Source organism: Perognathus longimembris, chromosome 6 (genome assembly GCF_023159225.1).
Source record: "Perognathus longimembris pacificus isolate PPM17 chromosome 6, ASM2315922v1, whole genome shotgun sequence".
Lineage (NCBI taxonomy): Eukaryota > Metazoa > Chordata > Mammalia > Rodentia > Heteromyidae > Perognathus > Perognathus longimembris.
This window is the reverse complement of record NC_063166.1, coordinates 11,258,623-11,276,419: the sequence shown is the minus strand read 5'-3', so window position 1 is coordinate 11,276,419 and position 17,797 is coordinate 11,258,623. Positions and strand designations below refer to the sequence as shown.

Genomic DNA, 17,797 nt, shown 5'->3' with positions numbered 1-17,797 from the left:
CATGTGAACACACCTTCTCCCTCTCTGAGCAGAAAACAAGAGGTACCCCCAGTCCACCCCTTTCTCCCTGCCAGCCAGTCCACCGGGCATCTGAAGCACTTGCGTTTGTTTCCTGCCCTCCCCACTGCCATCTCTGCCTTTGAAGCTGGAACTCCGTGCCAGGTATTGTGCTACACATCTGCCCTCGCAGTGCCCAAGAGGCTGAGGCAGGAGGATCAGGGTTAGAGGCCGGCTCCCCGCTCCACAGTGAGACCAGGTCATCCCCAGCTCCCTAGCAGGACCCACTTCCGACTCGCAGACCTGGCACTCGGCACCTGCGTGGACGTGCACGCTGTCACCACCTGGGCGCTGTTCATTCTGGGGCTTCAGCACCACACTGTGGTTTTGTTCAATCCGTATCTTCATGAGATTCAGAAGGGATTTCGGATGCCATGTGGTTGTTTGACAGAATGACAGGAGGGAGGAGGAGCGTGGGCAGAAAGAAACTGACCCGGAGTGGACAGAACGGCAAAGCTGAGGACCTGGGATCTCGGGGCTTCATTAGACCCCCCTGAATTGTGGACTCCCCCCCCCCCCCCCCGCCAACTCCCCTGAATCATCCCCCAAACTCCTTGGAGCTCTTCCTAAAGGGATCCAGGCTGGAGGAGCGGGGAAAGCCCGGCCTCTGCTCCCCCCCATCTCAGGTCTCCCCAGGCGCCCCCCCCCCTCCTGGAGGTCACCCCCATTCTGCACGGTAGCCCCCCACGGGCCGCAGGTGGCTGGGGGCGGGGCGGGGCGGGCCCGGGCGGGCGTGGCTGCACCTGGGCAGGTGCGTGGGGCGGGGCGGGGCGGGCGGCTGGGGACGGCCGGAGTCCCCGCCCTGCGCGGGGGCGGGCGCGGGGCGGCGGCGGCGGCGGCGGGAGGGTGTCGGGGCGCACAGAGCCCGGGCGCGCAGGGACCGCAGCCGCCGAGCCGGGCCGCGGAGGGAGCCCGGGATGAGCCTCCTCCGGAGACGGGGCTTCTACAAGCTGGACGTCAACAAGACGGCCTGGGAGCTGCCCAAGACCTACCTGACCCCCACGCACGTGGGCAGCGGGGCCTACGGCGCCGTGTGGTGAGAGCCCAGCGTGGGGGGGGGCACCCTGGACGGCCAGGGGGCCTGGGGGGGGGGGCGTGCGTGAGGACTGGGTCCCCTTACCCAGACTTCCAGCCCGGAGCAGGGAGGGAGCGCTGCCCTCCCCCCTCCCCAGGGGAAGGAACTTGCCACATCGCCGCGGGTGCGGCCCCTGCCAGACGTGCGGGGGTGAGGTGAAGCCGTCGGGGTGGGCAGGAAGGCCCCTGCGCTGCCCGCTGACCCGCCCGTCCCCACCCCTCACCCCCCAGCTCCGCCATCGACAAGCGGTCAGGGGAGAAGGTGGCCATCAAGAAGCTGAGCCGGCCCTTCCAGTCGGAGATCTTCGCGCGCCGGGCCTACCGCGAGCTGCTGCTGCTCAAGCACATGCAGCATGAGAATGTAGGCTAGGCAGGGGGGTGGGGGGTGGGGGAGGGTGGGGGGAGGCTGGGGCACTGGGGGGGGGCGACACCCCCACCCCCGGGTGTAGCTGCCTCGGAATCCAGGAACCAGGTGGCCCGGAGCAGGGAAATCTGCTCCCCTAATCCTGGCTCCCACTCTCCATAGTAAAATGAGGGGGGTGCCAGGACCTGCCGGGCTCATTTTCCCCGAAGGTGCAAAGTGCATTTTTGGCAGAATAGCTTTGTAAGGTGCCAAGGTTGTGTCTCGGTGTTAGAAGGAAATAGGCCAAGAGGAACTTTGTCATTCGCTCTGTGTCTTAAGAACCCCTGCCCCCCCCTCCCCCCAGTAGACACCCACAGGGCCGGTGTGGTGTCTACCTGTGAATAAGGACAACAATGAATACTTCCTGGTCCAGTCAGCATAGTGCTGGGCACTGCTAACTGCACAAACTCACCTGTGTAAATCCTCCAGTGACACGTGAGATAAATTCCCAGTGCTCGCTCGCATCACAGATGGGAAACCGAGGCACGGAAAGCCTCCTCGGCTATGTGGTTTGTTAGTGTCAGAGGGAGGACTTGAATCTCGGCATCAGGCCAGAGAACATGACTATTACACTGTCCTGTCTGATAGAAACAGCCAGGAAAACCTGTGGCCCAGCTCTGGGCCCCCCCCCCGCCAGCCCCACAAAAGGGCCGACATCTCAAATGGTGGTTTAAAAGTGTTATACGCATTTTAAGCTCCATCTTTTCCCCACAAATTCCCACCCCTGAGGCCTCCAGCCCCTGTGATCTTGCATGTGGCTGTGGATCAGCCCTGTGGCAGGCAGAGAATTGGGGGAGAGGAGATTACCTGGAGCCCCAAGGTCAAAGGCCAAGACCTTCTGGCTAGAAAGCCCCTTTGTTTATTTCCCCGCCCCCCCCCCCCTTTGAAGTCTTGTGGTTTTTACATGGAGTGTGGGTATGTATTTATCCTGTGTACACTAGGGAGCAATGAGCACCTCATTCTCCTTCTAGCCTGACTATTATCCTCCACAGTTAATAGCAAGTTCCCTGGAACAGAAGGGAAAGTAGTTCCTCTTTGGCCTTGCCCCATTTTATGGGGGCTCAGCCTCCTGCTTGGGAGGGGGTCCTGTGGCACTTGGGCCTGGAGGAGGGAGAGGAGGGGAGGTGGTGGTCCAGCCTTACTGGAGACTCCTTCCCTTCCCCAGGTCATCGGACTCCTGGATGTCTTCACCCCAGCCTCTTCCCTACGCAACTTCCATGACTTGTGAGTCAGGCTACCCTAGATTCGGGGCTTCCTTGGTCATGGGAATACATTGGGGGAGCTTCTGGCTTCTGGGGGTGTGTGTAGAGGAGGGGGAGCACTCCCACCCCGGCAGCTCCTGGCTGTCAGGTAAGGCTGCATGGAGGCAGGAAAGGCAAGCAGGTAAGAGAGGGAATGGGCCCGCCCACAGGTGTCCGTCCTGCACAGCGCTGTCTGTGCTGCTGTGTTCCTGATGTTAACAGCAAGAGGACAACACTGTCAGCCCTCAGTATCTACACCCACTCCCCTGCCATTGCCCGGGGCCCGCATGCGGCTCTGGACCTCAGGCAGGAGATCAGCCGGCCTTGGCTTTCTCTAGCTTATGGAGCATTTGGCAGTTTACACAGAAGCAGACATTTGGTCTGTGAAGTGTCACGCTTTGCTGGGTCAATATTGGAGTGCGGACAGTGTTGAATTCAGAGTTCAAGCAGAGGCCAGTGCCAACCTTCAGCTCAAGACTCGATTCCCTAGGCGGCCTTGAGTCTGCACAGATTTTGAGTGTGGCAGCGACCTGCTCTGGTTTGGGAGATGTACTTGGCCAGCAGTGAGAAAGGAACAGAATGCCTCTGGGGAGGAGAGACAGCAGGGAGGCCAGGGTTTGGACCCTAGACCTTGCTCTACAGTGGAGGGGGTGGGACTTGTACCTGAGGCAGGTACCAATGGAATCTTGTTCTCTCCGTTGGGATGCGGAGGTAGCGTGAGGCGGTGCTGCTTCCTGCTTGGAATACAGGGTGGAGGAAGAACAGAGCGAGGAGGAAAGATTGTGAACTTTACTTTTTATAGAGGCTGTGAAATCGGCAATTGCAGCTAAACATAGACCTCCAGAGAAGAAGGTGGGGCTGGAGATGTGGATTGTGGATGGTAGTTGAAACCCAGGAACAGATGATGTGGATTCAGATATTCACTTTTGAGAGAAGACACAAAAGGAGGAAGAAAGCCAGGCTTCGGCGGCTCATGGCTGCCACTCTAGCTATGAAGGAAGTGAAATCAGAAGGATGATAGAGACTCATCTGGGCTTAGAAGAGTCCACAGGACTTCATCTCAGTAGAAGAAGCTGGGCATGGTGGCGCACACTTGCCGTTCCAGCAATGAAGGGAAGCCTAAAATAGGCAGATTACAGTCTAGGTGTGCATGCAGACAATGAAGCAAGACCCTATCTCAAAACATAGCCAGGACATGAGGCTGGAGGCACGGCTTAATAGCAGAGTACCTGCTTAGTAAGTACACAGCCTTGAGTTCAAGCCCCAGTACCACCAAAAAAATCAAAGAAGGAGGGTGACGAGATGAAAACTGATAGCCCGATGAGTGGGAGAAGAGGCCCAGTAGAGAATGTTGAGGGTTGGGGAGGCTCACATCTGTAATCCTAGCTACTCAGAAGGCTGAGATCTTAGAACTGTGGTTCAAATCCAGCCCAGACAGGAAAGTCCCTGAGACTCTTATCTCCACCTAACTAGCAAAAAAGCCCAAAGCAGACATATGGTAGAGCATCAACTGTGAGCACAGCAAGCCAAGTAAGAGCATGAGGCCCTGAGTTAAAGCCTCAGAACCTGCTAAAAAGAAAAAAAAAATCAGACAATCATGGAGACAGCCTCCACCATATACTTTCTTCAACATGACTCCTTTATTTATTTATTTTTGCCAGCTCTGGAGCTTGAACTCAGGGCCTGGGCACTGCCCCTGAGCTTCTTTTCCTCAAGGCTAGCACTCTGTCACTTGAGCCACAGCACCATTTCCGGCCTTTTCTGTTTGTATGGTACTGAAGAATCGAACCCAGGGCTTCCTGCATGCTAGGGAAGCACTCCACCACTAAGCCGCACTGACAGTCTTCGACATGACTCCTGTAACTGATCATGTTTTGCTCTGGACTTTGCAGTTACTACCTTGAGTGACAGTCATCTGATGCTAGCCTCGTGCCCCTGCCCCTGCTTTGCACCCCAATGACAGGGTGCACTAGCCCCTCCAGCTTCTTCTATTCTCCTGAACATGGTTCTGTGTTTCCTTCTGGGAAGAGCAGAGATGGTGTTTGTTGGGGGGGCGGGGCTTGGCAGGGCCTGCCCCTCTGGGGGAGGAGCATTTGGGTAGAAGGAGCAATGCTGACAGACGTTTTCCTGCTCATGCTCCAATGTCCGTGTTTCCCCTCGGCTCTGCCAACTGTGTGTCCTAGCTGCCTCAGGGAGCCTGGGGGTTCTCTTAGCTTCTTGCCCAGGTCATCTTGGAGGCTCCTGTTGTGACTCCCCCTCCATCAAGCTCTGCCTCAGATCCAGACTGGGGGGTGGGGTGGGGGTGCCATTGGGGGACGGTGCCAAGAAGCTGTTGTGCCTTCCAGCTACCTGGTGATGCCCTTCATGCAGACCGACCTGCAGAAAATCATGGGCATGGAGTTCAGTGAGGAGAAGGTGCAGTACTTGGTGTATCAGATGCTCAAAGGTCTTAAGGTGCGGAGGTGTCTGGAGGGTGGCAGCGGGGGCTGCGATGGCGCAGAGAGCCGCAAGGGGCTCCTGAGCGAGCCCGGAGGTGGATATTCACGGCATCTCCTTCTCTCCCTCGCAGTACATCCACTCCGCGGGTGTCGTCCACAGGGTGAGTTCTCTCTGCTTGGGGGGCCCCAGCCCGGGAGGAAGTCAGCACAGGCAGCAATTCTCAGAGCCAACCTCGGCCCCGGAAGGACCCTGGGCTCCGGAACTTGGTGGGAAACCACCGTGGGCGAGACCAATCCGGGGCTGGTGTTACAGGACCCAGGATAGAAACATCTGGAGTTTGATGGGGGGCCCCACAGGACACCCAGCTCAACTCCTATTTGTTTATTGATGTTTTTGCACCTGGGGCGCCCAGGCACTGTCCCTGAGCTTTTTTGGTCAAAGCTAGCACACTACCACTTGAACCCTAGCTCTACTTCCAGCTTTTTGATGATTAATTGGAGACACAGTGTCATGGACTTTGCTGTCTGTGCTAGCTCAGAACTGAGCTCCTCAGAGCTCAGCGTCCTGAGTAGCTAGGATTTCAGGTGTGAGCCAGCTCTGACTTTACATGTGAGGCCCAGAGAAGAGAAGGGGCCAGAGGGCCTGCAACAGAAGCAGGAGAGGCCCCGATCTGCGCCTCTCAGCACCGTGCTGCTTCTCCACCCTTTCCCCCAGGACCTGAAGCCGGGCAACCTGGCCGTGAATGAGGACTGTGAGCTGAAGGTGAGTGGACTGTGGGGGGGTCAGCCTGGGTGGGTGCCCCCCCTCTCCTGCAGGAGCCCCTTCCCTCAGCGAGCTCTGTCTCCCTGTGTCCCATGAGCCATAGATCCTGGACTTTGGGCTGGCACGGCACGCAGATGCTGAGATGACGGGCTACGTGGTGACTCGCTGGTACCGGGCCCCCGAGGTGATCCTGAGCTGGATGCACTATAACCAGACAGGTCAGCGCTAGGTGGGCCGGGCAGGGGGGTGGCCCGAGGCTATCCTGTCACTCCGAGGGTCTGGTGGGTCAGGTGGCAGCCTCTGCTCTCTCTGCAGTGGACATCTGGTCGGTGGGCTGCATCATGGCCGAGATGCTGACAGGAAAAACGCTGTTCAAGGGGAAAGATTGTATCCTTTGCTGGAAAGGCCAGGCCTCACCCCTTGACCCATTCCACACACACACTTCATCTAAACCACTCTCTTTTTGCTTAGTGTGACAGTCATAGATGCTCACTGCAGAATAACTGTCTTCTCTGTGTGTGTGCTGGTGGTAGTGCGACTTGAACTCAGGGCCTGGATGCCATCCCTGAGCTTTGTTTTTGCGCGAGGCTAGCATTCTACCACTTGAGCCACAGCTCCACATCCAGCTTTTTGGTGATCAACTGGAGATAAGAGTCTCACGGACTTTCCTGCCCCAAGTTGGCTTTGAACCTTGATCCTCAGATCTTAGCCTCCTGAGTAGCTAGGATTTCCGGTGTGAGCCAATGGTGCCCGACTCCTTCGAGTAATTTTAATGCGGATAAATGAGCGGATGAGCACGAGCCCCCTGTAATCCCATCCCCATGAAGGGGGCCCTAACACTTTGGCCCTGTGGACACAAATGCCCAAAGGTGCTGCGCAGGTGTTTGGCTCTTCCCACTCAGCTCGGTGTGATGATGGGGAGGGTGGCCCGGTGGGAGGAGAGCTGGAGGTGCACGTGCTGCGACCTGCGCTTGTCAGCCGGGTCCCTTCCGTGCTGATCTGGTCTGTTGGGAAGTCCTGCAGCGAGCCGAGTCTATCTCCTGAGATCAGGCTGTGACTGGGTGGGCGTGGCGCTGGACCGTCGAATCAGGCTGCCGTGAGCCGGCAGAGGAGAAGGTTACGCCTTAACCAGCTGCCAAGACCTGGACCAGCTCACCCAGATCCTGAAAGTGACCGGCGTCCCAGGCGCAGAGTTTGTACAGAAGCTGAAGGACAAAGCGGTGGGTGACACGTAGGCCTGAGCTGGCCAGCGCTATGCCGGTGGGCCTCTGGGAAGGAGGAGCCACCTGTGCCTCCCTCTAGTCCAGGTGGGGTCCCTGTGCTCCGGCAGGGGCCCTCCTCCTACCTAGAACTCAGGCCAGCCTTTCAGTCCAGCTTTGTCCTGGGAGACGAGCCCTGAGGCGATCCACGCTTTCTGTCTCCCAGGCCAAATCCTACATCCAGTCCCTGCCCCAGACCCCTAAGAAGGATTTCACGCAGCTCTTCCCACGCGCCAGCCCCCAGGGTGAGTCTGGGAGCTGGGTCCTAGCGCGTGTGGGGCGGTTCCCGCGGGCAGCGGCCGGCCGGGCTGTCCAGGCTCACGCTGTGCTCTTGCAGCCACAGACCTGCTGGAGAAGATGCTGGAGCTGGACGTGGACAAGCGCCTGACCGCCTCCCAGGCTCTTGCCCACCCCTTCTTTGAGCCCTTCCGGGATCCGGAGGAGGAGACTGAGGCTCAGCAGCCGTTCGATGATTCCTTAGAACACGAGAAACTCTCTGTGGATGAATGGAAGCGTGAGTGCCGCAGCCCCGCTCCCTGGCCCCCTTCCCGCCCCTGCCTGGCCTCCTGGGGCCCAGAGCCCCCCCCTCCCCCAGGGACCTTCTTCCTGGGTGTTTTACTCCTTGGACTGATTGCCCGAGGGTGATGGGTACTCTGGTCCTCGGCACCCCATTCCCTACCCTAAGCACCCCTCCACCCCACTCCCGTCCGCAGAGCACATCTACAAGGAGGTGGTGAACTTCAGCCCCATCGCCCGGAAGGACTCGCGCAGGCGGAGCGGCATGAAGCTGCAGTGACCCCGGCCTGGCCTCCAGCTGGCCCTGGGGCTGCGCACCAGCCAGGCACTAGCCACCCCCCCCCCGCCCCCCTTCACTTCAGCCCTTCTTGGAAAAGCATTTCCCCAGCCTGCTACGGCCTGGCCTAGCCCGGGCAGAATCCGGTTCTTCCTGTAGGAGGCTGTCCTTGGAGCCCACAGGCTTGTGTCTGCCTGCCTGTCTGGAGGGGCAGGCACTGGAGGGCTGGGCCCTTTCCTTCCCAGCTGTGGTGGGGTTGCGAACAACTGGGCTGAGCCAGGCCCAGGATCTTGCTCCTGGTGGCTCTGGGCCAGGTGTGGCGGGCGATACCTATAATCGCAGCCCTTGGGAGGCTGAGGTAGGAGAATCACAAGTTCAAGGTCAGGTTGGACTAAAGAGAAGCAAGTGCCAGTCATTGGACTTGGGGCCCATACAGTATATGCCATAGAGCTACAAAGTCTATTTCCAAATTAAGTCATGTTCTAAGGTTCGGGGGGGGGGTATGTATTTGGGGAGGGGGGTTATTCAGTCCACTAGAGATGGTCATGAGGGAGGCCTGCTCTTGGCCCTGTGCTCAGGCCGTCTTATCTCTCAGCTGAATGCATCTGGCCGCTGAGTCCAGCAGGGAGGTAGCTGCTTATTTTGAGAAAGCACTAAGCCATCAAGGTGTGAAATCTCACGAGTATGTCTGCTGGGAGCATAGAAATGGCTTTTATGTGGCACTGTTTTTCTTTGTCAGTCGTGGACCTTTAACTCAGAGCCTTGGCACTGTCCCTGAGCTCTTTTGCTCAAGGCTAGTGCTCTACCACTTTGAGCCACAGCTCCGCTTCTGCTTTTTCAGTAGATAAGAATCTCACGCACTATCCTGCCCAGGCTGGCTTTGAACTGTGATCCTCAGATCTAAGCATCCTGAATGGCTAGGATTACAGGTGTGAGCACCAGTGCCCAGCTTCTGTGGCTTTCTGACATACTGTTCTTTTTCTTCCTTTGGGGAGATGGCGTCTCTCCAGAGCTTCAACCTGGCGGTGGCTGGGATCCTTCCATTTGCTTTGGTAGAACAAATCCTCAGGCACAGGCCTTGGGCTTCCCACCCTGGGCACAGTCAAATCTGGATAGAATGCAGATTCCTGGGCCCTGGGGATTCTGACTGTCCAGTCTGGAGTTGAGAGCTGGCAACACGGGCCATCTACCCCAGCCCCTCACCTGGCCCCAGCCTGGTGACTGAGAGAAGCATGGAGCTGACCTCCAGACTTGGTTCATCCTGGGGCCCAGTGAGAAGCCTGCGGTCAGGACTGAAGGATTCCGGAGACCTCCACTCCCCAGAAGATGCCGAAGGCCAGACCGGCAGAACTCTTCCACGTCCAGGAATGGTGGACGTGTGGCACTGTGCACTTGTGGCACTGTGCCCTTGTGAAAATCTGTAGCAACACAAAGAGCCAACCCTCAATACCCTGGGGACTTGAGGCAGAAATGTATCGCTGTTGTAATCCATGTACTGCACTCACGGAAGATGGGAGTTTCAGGGGAAATGGGACGTATGGGAACTCTGTACTTTCTGAAGAATAAAGTCTATTGGAAAACAGCAATCTCTGCTGTCCTAGAGTGAGGGGGCCAGATTCTCACAAGTAGGAAGGAAGTGTGGGCAGCAGCACTTGGATCCAGATGCAGCTACTGTGCTACAATCCCTTAACCAGCCTGGATCCCACACTCCTTATGCTAACACCATCTGCCATCGAGTCCCAGTTCTGGAACCTAGCAGGAGGCTTACACTGACAAAGGCTCTGACAAGTCCTGCGGAAAAGAGCTCAGTATTGTTTACTACACGATGTCCCCCTTTTTCCTCAATAGTGTTGCATATAGCTCTCTCCCTAGGATAGCAGTGCACAGGCCAGAGCAGGCCCAAAGCTTGGGCAATTCTCAGGGCCTCTGCTTGGCAGGCTCTGAATTCTTCTCCATTGAGAAAAATCCTCACCCTTCCAGATGGCCTCTGGCTGGCTATGGTAGCACCTACTGGTAACCCCTGAGTGGAAGAAGAGGCAGGTGGATCAGCTCCACTCCGAGAACAGCTGACATCTTCCTTCCGCCCCAGGTGTGTGTGGAGGGGTATAGCATCCAAGGTCTGAGGTTTGTCCTCCACTCCCGTTACGCCACGTGGCGGCCCTGGCTGGGTGAGGGAGTGAGAGAACAAGTGACAACGAGGCAGGGTCCTGTGGTCATGCCCAGTTTGAAGCGGATCCACCCACGATTGAAGGATGGAGAATTGGGTGGCCCTGCCTGTATCTCAGAAGAATCTTCCAAAGATCCCCAGGGTCCTCCCGTCCACCCCTCACCCCAGAATTAAGCTTCACTCAGCTGCCCCCCCCCCCCACATACACACCAGTGGTCCCGAGGACAGGTGCAGCCTGAAGGGACTCGTGGCTGTGGGCCTCACACGGAGGGCGGAGCCTGGCTGGACTTGGCTTCCTGAACGGCCGGTGACCTGGCTGGGGCGGATCCTGAGTGCTGGCCTTGGGTTGGTGAGTCTGGCTTCATCCAGGCCGAGGGGTGACTCAGAGGGCCTCGCAGAGATAAGGCAGGCAGACTGGACAGGTCTGTAACAGCCTGGGTGCCCTTCGCTCCCTCCTGCAGGCTGTGCTCTCCTCAGTCACAGCCCTGGGTGAGAACCGAGTCATCTGGAGCGTCTAGGGTGGGGCTTGGGTGCTGGCATGGGCTGAGGTGGGGGGGCACAAGTGGGAGGGGAGACACCCACTTCTGCCTGGCGTAGTGAAATGGCTTTCCCCAGAGTGCAGGCCACTGTTTTCAGCACAGGTGACAGAGCTGCCTGCTCCCCGCCAGACTCTGCGCCTCTGAGACTCCTCGCATTAAGAGGGAGCAGTTCCAGCCCCTTCCTCTGGCCTGCAGTGAGCTTGGGCTCCCCAAATCCCACTGTGCCCCGCTCAGCTGGGGCTCTGGACTCTTCTTTGTACCATGCATCTCTTCTCCATATGATATTCTCAGGTGCATAGATCAAAATGGGAAGAATGGGGCTGGGAATATGGCTTAGTGGTAGAGTACTTGACTTGTATACATGAAGCCCTGGGTTCGATTCCTCCGCACCACATATATAGAAAACGGCCAGAAGTGGCGCTGTGGCTCAAGTGGCAGAGTGCTAGCCTTGAGCAAAAAGAATCCAGGGACAGTGCTCAGGCCCTGAGTCCAAGGCCCAGGACTGGCAAAAAAACAAAACAAAAACAAAAATGGGAAGGGTTGCAAAGGAAGGCAGTGACATTGCTACACACCGTCGTCAATGTTTAAAAGATGGGTGACATAATCCACAGGCCTCTTGCCAGGCAAGAGCTCTACTGAAACAGGAGTTTTAGGCCCCTGGCCCAAACTCTGTTTCCACACGCCAGGTCCCCCCACTCACCCCTGCAGAACAGATAAAGAGCTGGTAATTGTGAAGGGTAGAAAGAGCAGGTGAATTATGCAGGCCTGGCCACGCGGCTGAAGCAAGCAAAGCGAGCTCATCTTCTTGCCATCTTAGAAGGAGAGATGTGAGCTTCAGGTTTAAATAGAGAACTGGGGGGAGGGGAGACAGGTGTGCAAAATTATTAGCTGAGGGCTGGGGATATGGCCTAGTGGCAAAGAGCGCTTGCCTCGTATACATGAGGCCCTGGGTTCAATTCCCCAGCACCACATATATAGAAAATGGCCAGAAGCGGCGCTGTGGCTCAGGTGGTAGAGTGCTAGCCTTGAGCAAAAAGAAGCCAGGGCCAGTGCTCAGGCCCTGAGTCCAAGCCCCAGGACTGGCCAAAAAATAAAAATTAAAAAAAATTATTAGTTGATCATTAGAGGGGTTCTGGAGTTGTCACTGTCATCAAACTAGTTGAAGGGAGCCATTTTGGTCAGGATAAAGAAGTCATTGTTGTCTGTCGTGAGGAGCTTTTTTTTTTTTGTAGTACTGAATTCAGAGCCTCAAGTGGGTGCTCTTATCATCTTGTCACTGAGCCATACCTCAGCCCCAAATTTTTTCTGGTTACTTTTGAGATAGAGTCTTGCTTCCTCTCAGGCTTCCCGATAGCTAGCACAGGCTGGAGCTACTGTGTCCAGGTGTTCATTGAGAAGAGGCCTCCTACTGTAATCCCGGGCACTCCTACTGTAATCCCCACAATGTGCCAGTTTCTTTTATTTTTCCTTTTCTTTTCTTCCCTCCCTCCCTCCCTCCCTCCCTCCCTCCCTCCCTCCCTCCCTCCCTCCCTCCCTCCCTCCCTCCCAATCCTGGGGCTAGAACTCTGGGCCTTGGTGCTGTCCCTGAGCTCTTCATCTCAAGGCTAGCACTCTACCACTTGAGCCACAGCGCCACTTCTGGCTTTTTTCTGTGTATGTGGTACTGAGGAATCGAACCCAGGGCTTCATGCATGCTAGGCAAGCACTCTACCACTAAGCCACATTCCCAGCCCTGTCAGTTTCGTTTCTTGGGGCCCGCTTTCTACATCCCTCCTGGTAAATATGTGATTACCAGTCCTGTGCTTCCTGGATTGCACGGTGAAGGCAAAGTACCTGCCGACAGAATGAGAGCAAAGGCAGATGCAAAATGCAGACAGGAATGCAAGCTTTTCTGCGTTTAGTTCATTTGTGGACTCCAGTAAAGAGTTAATGCTTTTCAGCAGAAGCCATGTAAGAACCTACTCCACTCCACTGAACTTCACCCTCATATTCTGGTCATATTCTTGTCATTATTCCCTAAAGAATGACAGCCTAATAACTATTTAATAGCATTTACATACCATTAGTTCCTATAAGGAATGTAGCGATGAGGCTGGGCAGAGGTTATATGCAAATGCTATCTCATTTTGTACAAGGGATTTGAGCATTTGAAGGTTTGGTGTAGGCAGGGGTCTGGGAACCAATTCCGCTCGGTTCTAAGGTCATGAATTCAGATCTAAGCTGCATCTCATAACATTTTATATTGATATACTATCGCGTAGCATTAGACATCCTTTCCAAATCTTTATTATGATGTCTTCTAGAGTACATAAATTATTTATGTTCGTTTTATTTTGTATTTCTAAGCACTTGAGATTTAAAATGTGTCCTACTATTATTCATTTCAAATTGTGTGGTGTCAGAAAACATGACGGGTAGTTAAGGATTTTTTTTTAAATAGACTCTTTTTTTTTTTTTTTTAAGGAGTAGTTTCAGATTTACAGGAATAAAATGAGCATAAAGTACTGAGGATTTCCAGTCTTTCCCCAGACTCACACTTTCCTCTCTTGTTAACACCCTGCATTAGTGTGACATATTTATAATATATGAGTCTATATTGATATGATGTTATTAGCTGAAGCTTGTAATTTGTATTACAATTCACTCTGAGTTATACAGTTCCAAGGGTTTGACAGATGCTAATGTCATGCATCCATCACTAGAGTATCATTTTTTTTCATTCATAAGCCTACTCAAGAGGTTGAAATCTGAGATCTGAGGATTGCAGTTCAAAGCTAGCCTGGGCAGGAAAGTCCATGAAACTCTTCACCACTGATTAAGCACCCAAAAGCCAGAAGTAGATATATGGCTCTAGAGGTAGAGTGCTAGCTTTGAGCAAAAGAAGCTTAGGGACAGTGCCCAGGCAGCTCAAGCCCTAGGGCTGGCACACACCTTTGTATGCATGCACCCATCACACACACACACACACACACACACACACACACACACACACACACACACCTGTGCTCTACCTCATTGCTGCTTCACCCTGTACCTCAAACCTTGGCTACCACTGATTTCCCTCACTCTCTGTCTAGGTTTTCCTTTCCCATCTAGCAATTAGCATTTAACATTCCTGCATTTTTCTTGTAGCTTAATAACTCATTTATTTTCAGCACAGACTCCACTGTACAGATTCAATTTGTTTGTCTACTCACCTATGGAAAGACATCTTCCTTTATTCCATTTCAAGGCAATTATGAATGAAACTTCTATATTTATCTGCAGGGCTTTTTTTTTTTTTTAATAAACTGTTGTTTGTTAGAGACAGGGTTTTAATAGGTAATCTAGCCTGGCTCGGAGTACAGACACACGCTGCTACACCTGGCCTTGTGCGCAGGTTTATGAGTGAGCATAAAATTAGAACTCATTTGTGTAAACACTTGGGAGGGAAATAGCTCATTTTTTAAAAAGATGTAAATTAGTTTCTCTGAGCTTTCAATTCTGTTTCTATTGTGCTCAGATAAACAGCAGCTTACTTTTGAGGGGTTTCTTGGCTCCATCTCCCTCTCCCTCCAAATTTTATTTTGCCTTTCTATTTCTTTTGGTCCTGAGGCTGTCCTTCACTTGCTCAATTTCGATTTGACGGCTCAGTTTTGCCTGGATGTGGAGGCCCTGCAAGGTCAGCCCCACTTGTGCAGAACTTTCCAGCCCCTCAAATCTTCCTGGGGATAGCTCTGCACCTGCCAGCTACTTGGGTGAGCCCAACCATGACTTGTTCACGTTCCAGCCATTATTTTTGTTATTGTTGTTGGTTATGGGGATTGAACTCAGGGCCTGGGTGCTGTCCCTGAGCTCTTTTGCTCAAGGCTACTGCTCTACCACTTTGAGCAACAACTCCTCTTCCAGTTTTCTGGTGATTAATAGGACTCTCAGGGGAGGCAGGCACCGGTGGCTCACGCCTGTAATCCTAACTACTCAGGAGGCTGAAATCTGAGGATCTTGGTTCAAAGCCAGCCAGGCAGGAAAGTTCTTGAGACTCTTATCTCCAATTAACCACCAGAAAAGGGGCTGGGATATGGCCTAGTGGCAAGAGTGCTTGCCTCGTATACATGAGGCCCTGGGTTCAATTCCCCAGCACCACATATACAGAAAACGGCCAGAAGTGGTGCTGTGGCTCAAGTGGCAGAGTGCTAGCCTTGAGCAAAAAAAAAAGAAGCCAGGGACAGTGCTCAAGCCCTGAGTCCAAGCCCCAGGACTGGCCAAAAAAAAAAAAAAAAAACCACCAGAAAAACAGAAGTGGCGCTGTGGCTCAAGTGGTTGAGCACTAGCCTTGAGCTGAAGAGCTCAGAGGTGCCCAGGCCTAGAGTTCAAGCCCCACAACTGATAAGAAAAAAAAAGTCTCAGGGGCTTTCCTGCACAAGCTGGCTTCAACCCATGACCCTCAGATCTCAGCCTCCCGAGTAGCTAGTATGACAGGCATGGGCCACTGGCTCCAGCCAGAATTTTTGATGTTTATTTTAGCATCCATCCTTTCTTAGGTCCTCAGGGCCCAGCAGCTCTTGTTGCTTTCAGTTACTGAGGGTTGCTGAGCAAGAGTGGGGGTGGGGGAGGGAGGTTGTTTTGACACCACTCCTGGGTATTGCGGTTTGTCACCTAAGTTTTGTTCCAATTCTCACCTAAGAGGCTTCGGCTTCATCTACTTACTGTATTTTTATTTGAACATTAGAGCAAGTTTATTATGCCAACCTCAACAGGTCACACATTGTATGATGTGTGTGTGTGTGTGTGTGTGTGTGTGTGTGTGTGTGTGTGCTAGTCCTGCTAGAGCTTGAACTCAGGGACTGGGTATTGCCCCTGTGCTAGAGACTGGTGCTCTACCACTTTGAGCCACAGTGCCATTTTTCTGGCAGTTAGAGATAGAGATAGATTGCAGGGACTTTCCTGCCCAGGCTGGCTTCCAACCTTGGTCTCTGATCTCAGCCTCCAGAGGACCTAGGATTACAGGATTACCAAGGATCAGTGAGTCACTGATGGGCATGCTGCCTGAACTGTTGTTGTGGTCTTGCACCGCTTTTTTTTATTCATTGCTGGAGCTCTATCACGTGAGCCACGCCTCTGCTTTTTTGGTGGTTAATTGGAGATAAGAGTCTCTCGGCTTTTTCTCCAGGCTAGCTTTAAATTGAGATCTTTAGATCTCAGCCTCAGAGTGGCTCGGATTATACGCAGGCGATGGCTTCGGCTGGGCATGAGTCAGGCTTCAAATCACATTCCTGAAGTGCCTAAGATGCAGCGATGGAAAACAGATGAGCAGCCGCCTGGAGTTAGTGCTGGGCGGAGGGATGCAGCTCGCTGTGGAATCCACATCTTCCACTCAGTGGTGGGTCCATGAGTCTGCGCACGAGATAAAATGATGCGCACCGTGCCAGTGCCCATTCCTACTATGGTATTGCTATTGTGTATCGTCTAACCATTGGGGGAAACTGAGCAAAGGTACATGTCTTTGCCACTTCCTGTAAATCTAAGATTATTTCAGAACTCTGTGTGTGTGTGTGTGCGCGCGCGCGCGCGTGTGCCAGTCCTGGAGTTTGAGCTCAGGGCCTGAGCACTGTCCCTGGCTTCTTTTTGCTCAAGGCTAGCACTCTACCACTTGAGCCACAGCGCCACTTCCTTTTTCTGATTATGTGGCGTTGAGGAATGGAACCCAGGGCTTCGTGCATGCTAGGCAAGCTCTCTACCTCTAAGCCACATTCCCAGCCCCATCAAGTTAACATTTCCATTGTTTTTATTTTTATTTTTGTCGGTCATGGGGCTTGAACTCAGGGCCTGGGCACTGTGGCTGAGCTTTTTCACTCAAGGCTAGCACTTTGGGATATAACTTGGTAGTTATTTTGAAGAGCCAGACTTTGAAGTCAGGCCCCACTTTACCACGCGAACCCCACTTTACCACGCGAACCCCACTTTACCACGCAAACCTGAGATAAGCAGGCCCTGTGAGCAAACCCAGGACAAGCCCATTAGGGCCCAGTCGGTCTAGAACTCTAACCGCTGGGAATGCTTAACTCTGACCACCCCTAGAATGCCTCGAACCCTGAGCCAATCAGATTTGTACCTCTGTCCTAATCTTGCTTGCTTGAACACCTGATTGTTGTAACTTTGTTTTTTGCCTTTATAAGCCCTGTGTAATCACAGCGCAGGGCTTCCTCCTAACCTCCGCTGTGTCGGTGGGTAGGACGAGGCCCGAGTTGCAGCTCGCTTGAATAAAGCCTTGCCTTGCTTTTGCATTTCAGAATGTCTGAGTCTCAGTGGCCTTCTTGGTGGTCGTCTCGCGACCTGGCACAACAATTTCTTTATTATCTTTGAGTAGTTGTACAAAGGGTGATTTCCATTCAACATGTCAGTTTGAGTATAATGCATCTTGAAGGCAATTATAAATATAAACTTGCCATTCCATCACTAAAAACTTATCACACTGAACCACTTTTAAAGAGACACTTGGGATCTTGAGAGATTTACTGGGTTTTGCTCAGCCATACATTAAAAGTAACTAGCTAATGATGAAAACAAGTTCCCCAGGATACTCCCAATTGCGAGTAGGTGATGGAGGATATACAGAATAAATGAGCTGGGCTGGTCTTAATTTTATTTGTTGATGGAAATACTTTGTAATCAACCTCCATGCCATTGATTCCACGAACTTTAAATTTTAGTTTTACTTTTCTGGGAACAGGCTTCACAATGTAGTATTGCTCTTCCATTCTCTGGTCTCATTCTGGTAAATAAAATTTCTTTGAAGACTTGGAAAAAAAAACTTTTCAAAGAGAAATGTATAGCCAAGAATAATAAGAGAAAAAAAAAAGAAAGAAAGAGAAATGTATGCCCACAAAAACTTGTTCTTAGCTGTGTGCTGGTGGCTCACGCCTGTAATCCTAGCTACTCAAGAGGCTGAAATCTGAGGATCACAGTTCTAAGCCAGCCCAGGCAGAAGAGTCTATAAGACTCTTATCTCCAATTAGCCACCAGAAAATTAGAAGTGGCATTGTGGCTGAAAGTGGTAGAGTGCTAACCTTGAGTAAAAGAAGCT

The 17,797-nt window shown here is 53.2% G+C and overlaps 1 protein-coding gene across 1 annotated transcript; it reads left to right on the top strand.

Annotated features, from left to right (window-relative positions):
- The first annotated feature begins 924 nt into the window (after window positions 1-924).
- On the top strand, window positions 925-8,315 carry Mapk13 (mitogen-activated protein kinase 13). Its single transcript, XM_048347310.1, has 13 exons — window positions 925-1,093; window positions 1,363-1,492; window positions 2,700-2,758; window positions 5,121-5,229; window positions 5,345-5,374; window positions 5,929-5,976; window positions 6,080-6,194; window positions 6,292-6,363; window positions 7,117-7,196; window positions 7,402-7,480; window positions 7,573-7,749; window positions 7,949-8,058; window positions 8,090-8,315. The coding sequence occupies exons 1-12, from the start codon at window positions 975-977 to the stop codon at window positions 8,029-8,031; spliced, it is 1,101 nt and encodes a 366-aa protein (XP_048203267.1). The 5' UTR covers window positions 925-974; the 3' UTR covers window positions 8,032-8,058; window positions 8,090-8,315.
- The last annotated feature ends 9,482 nt before the right edge of the window (window positions 8,316-17,797 follow it).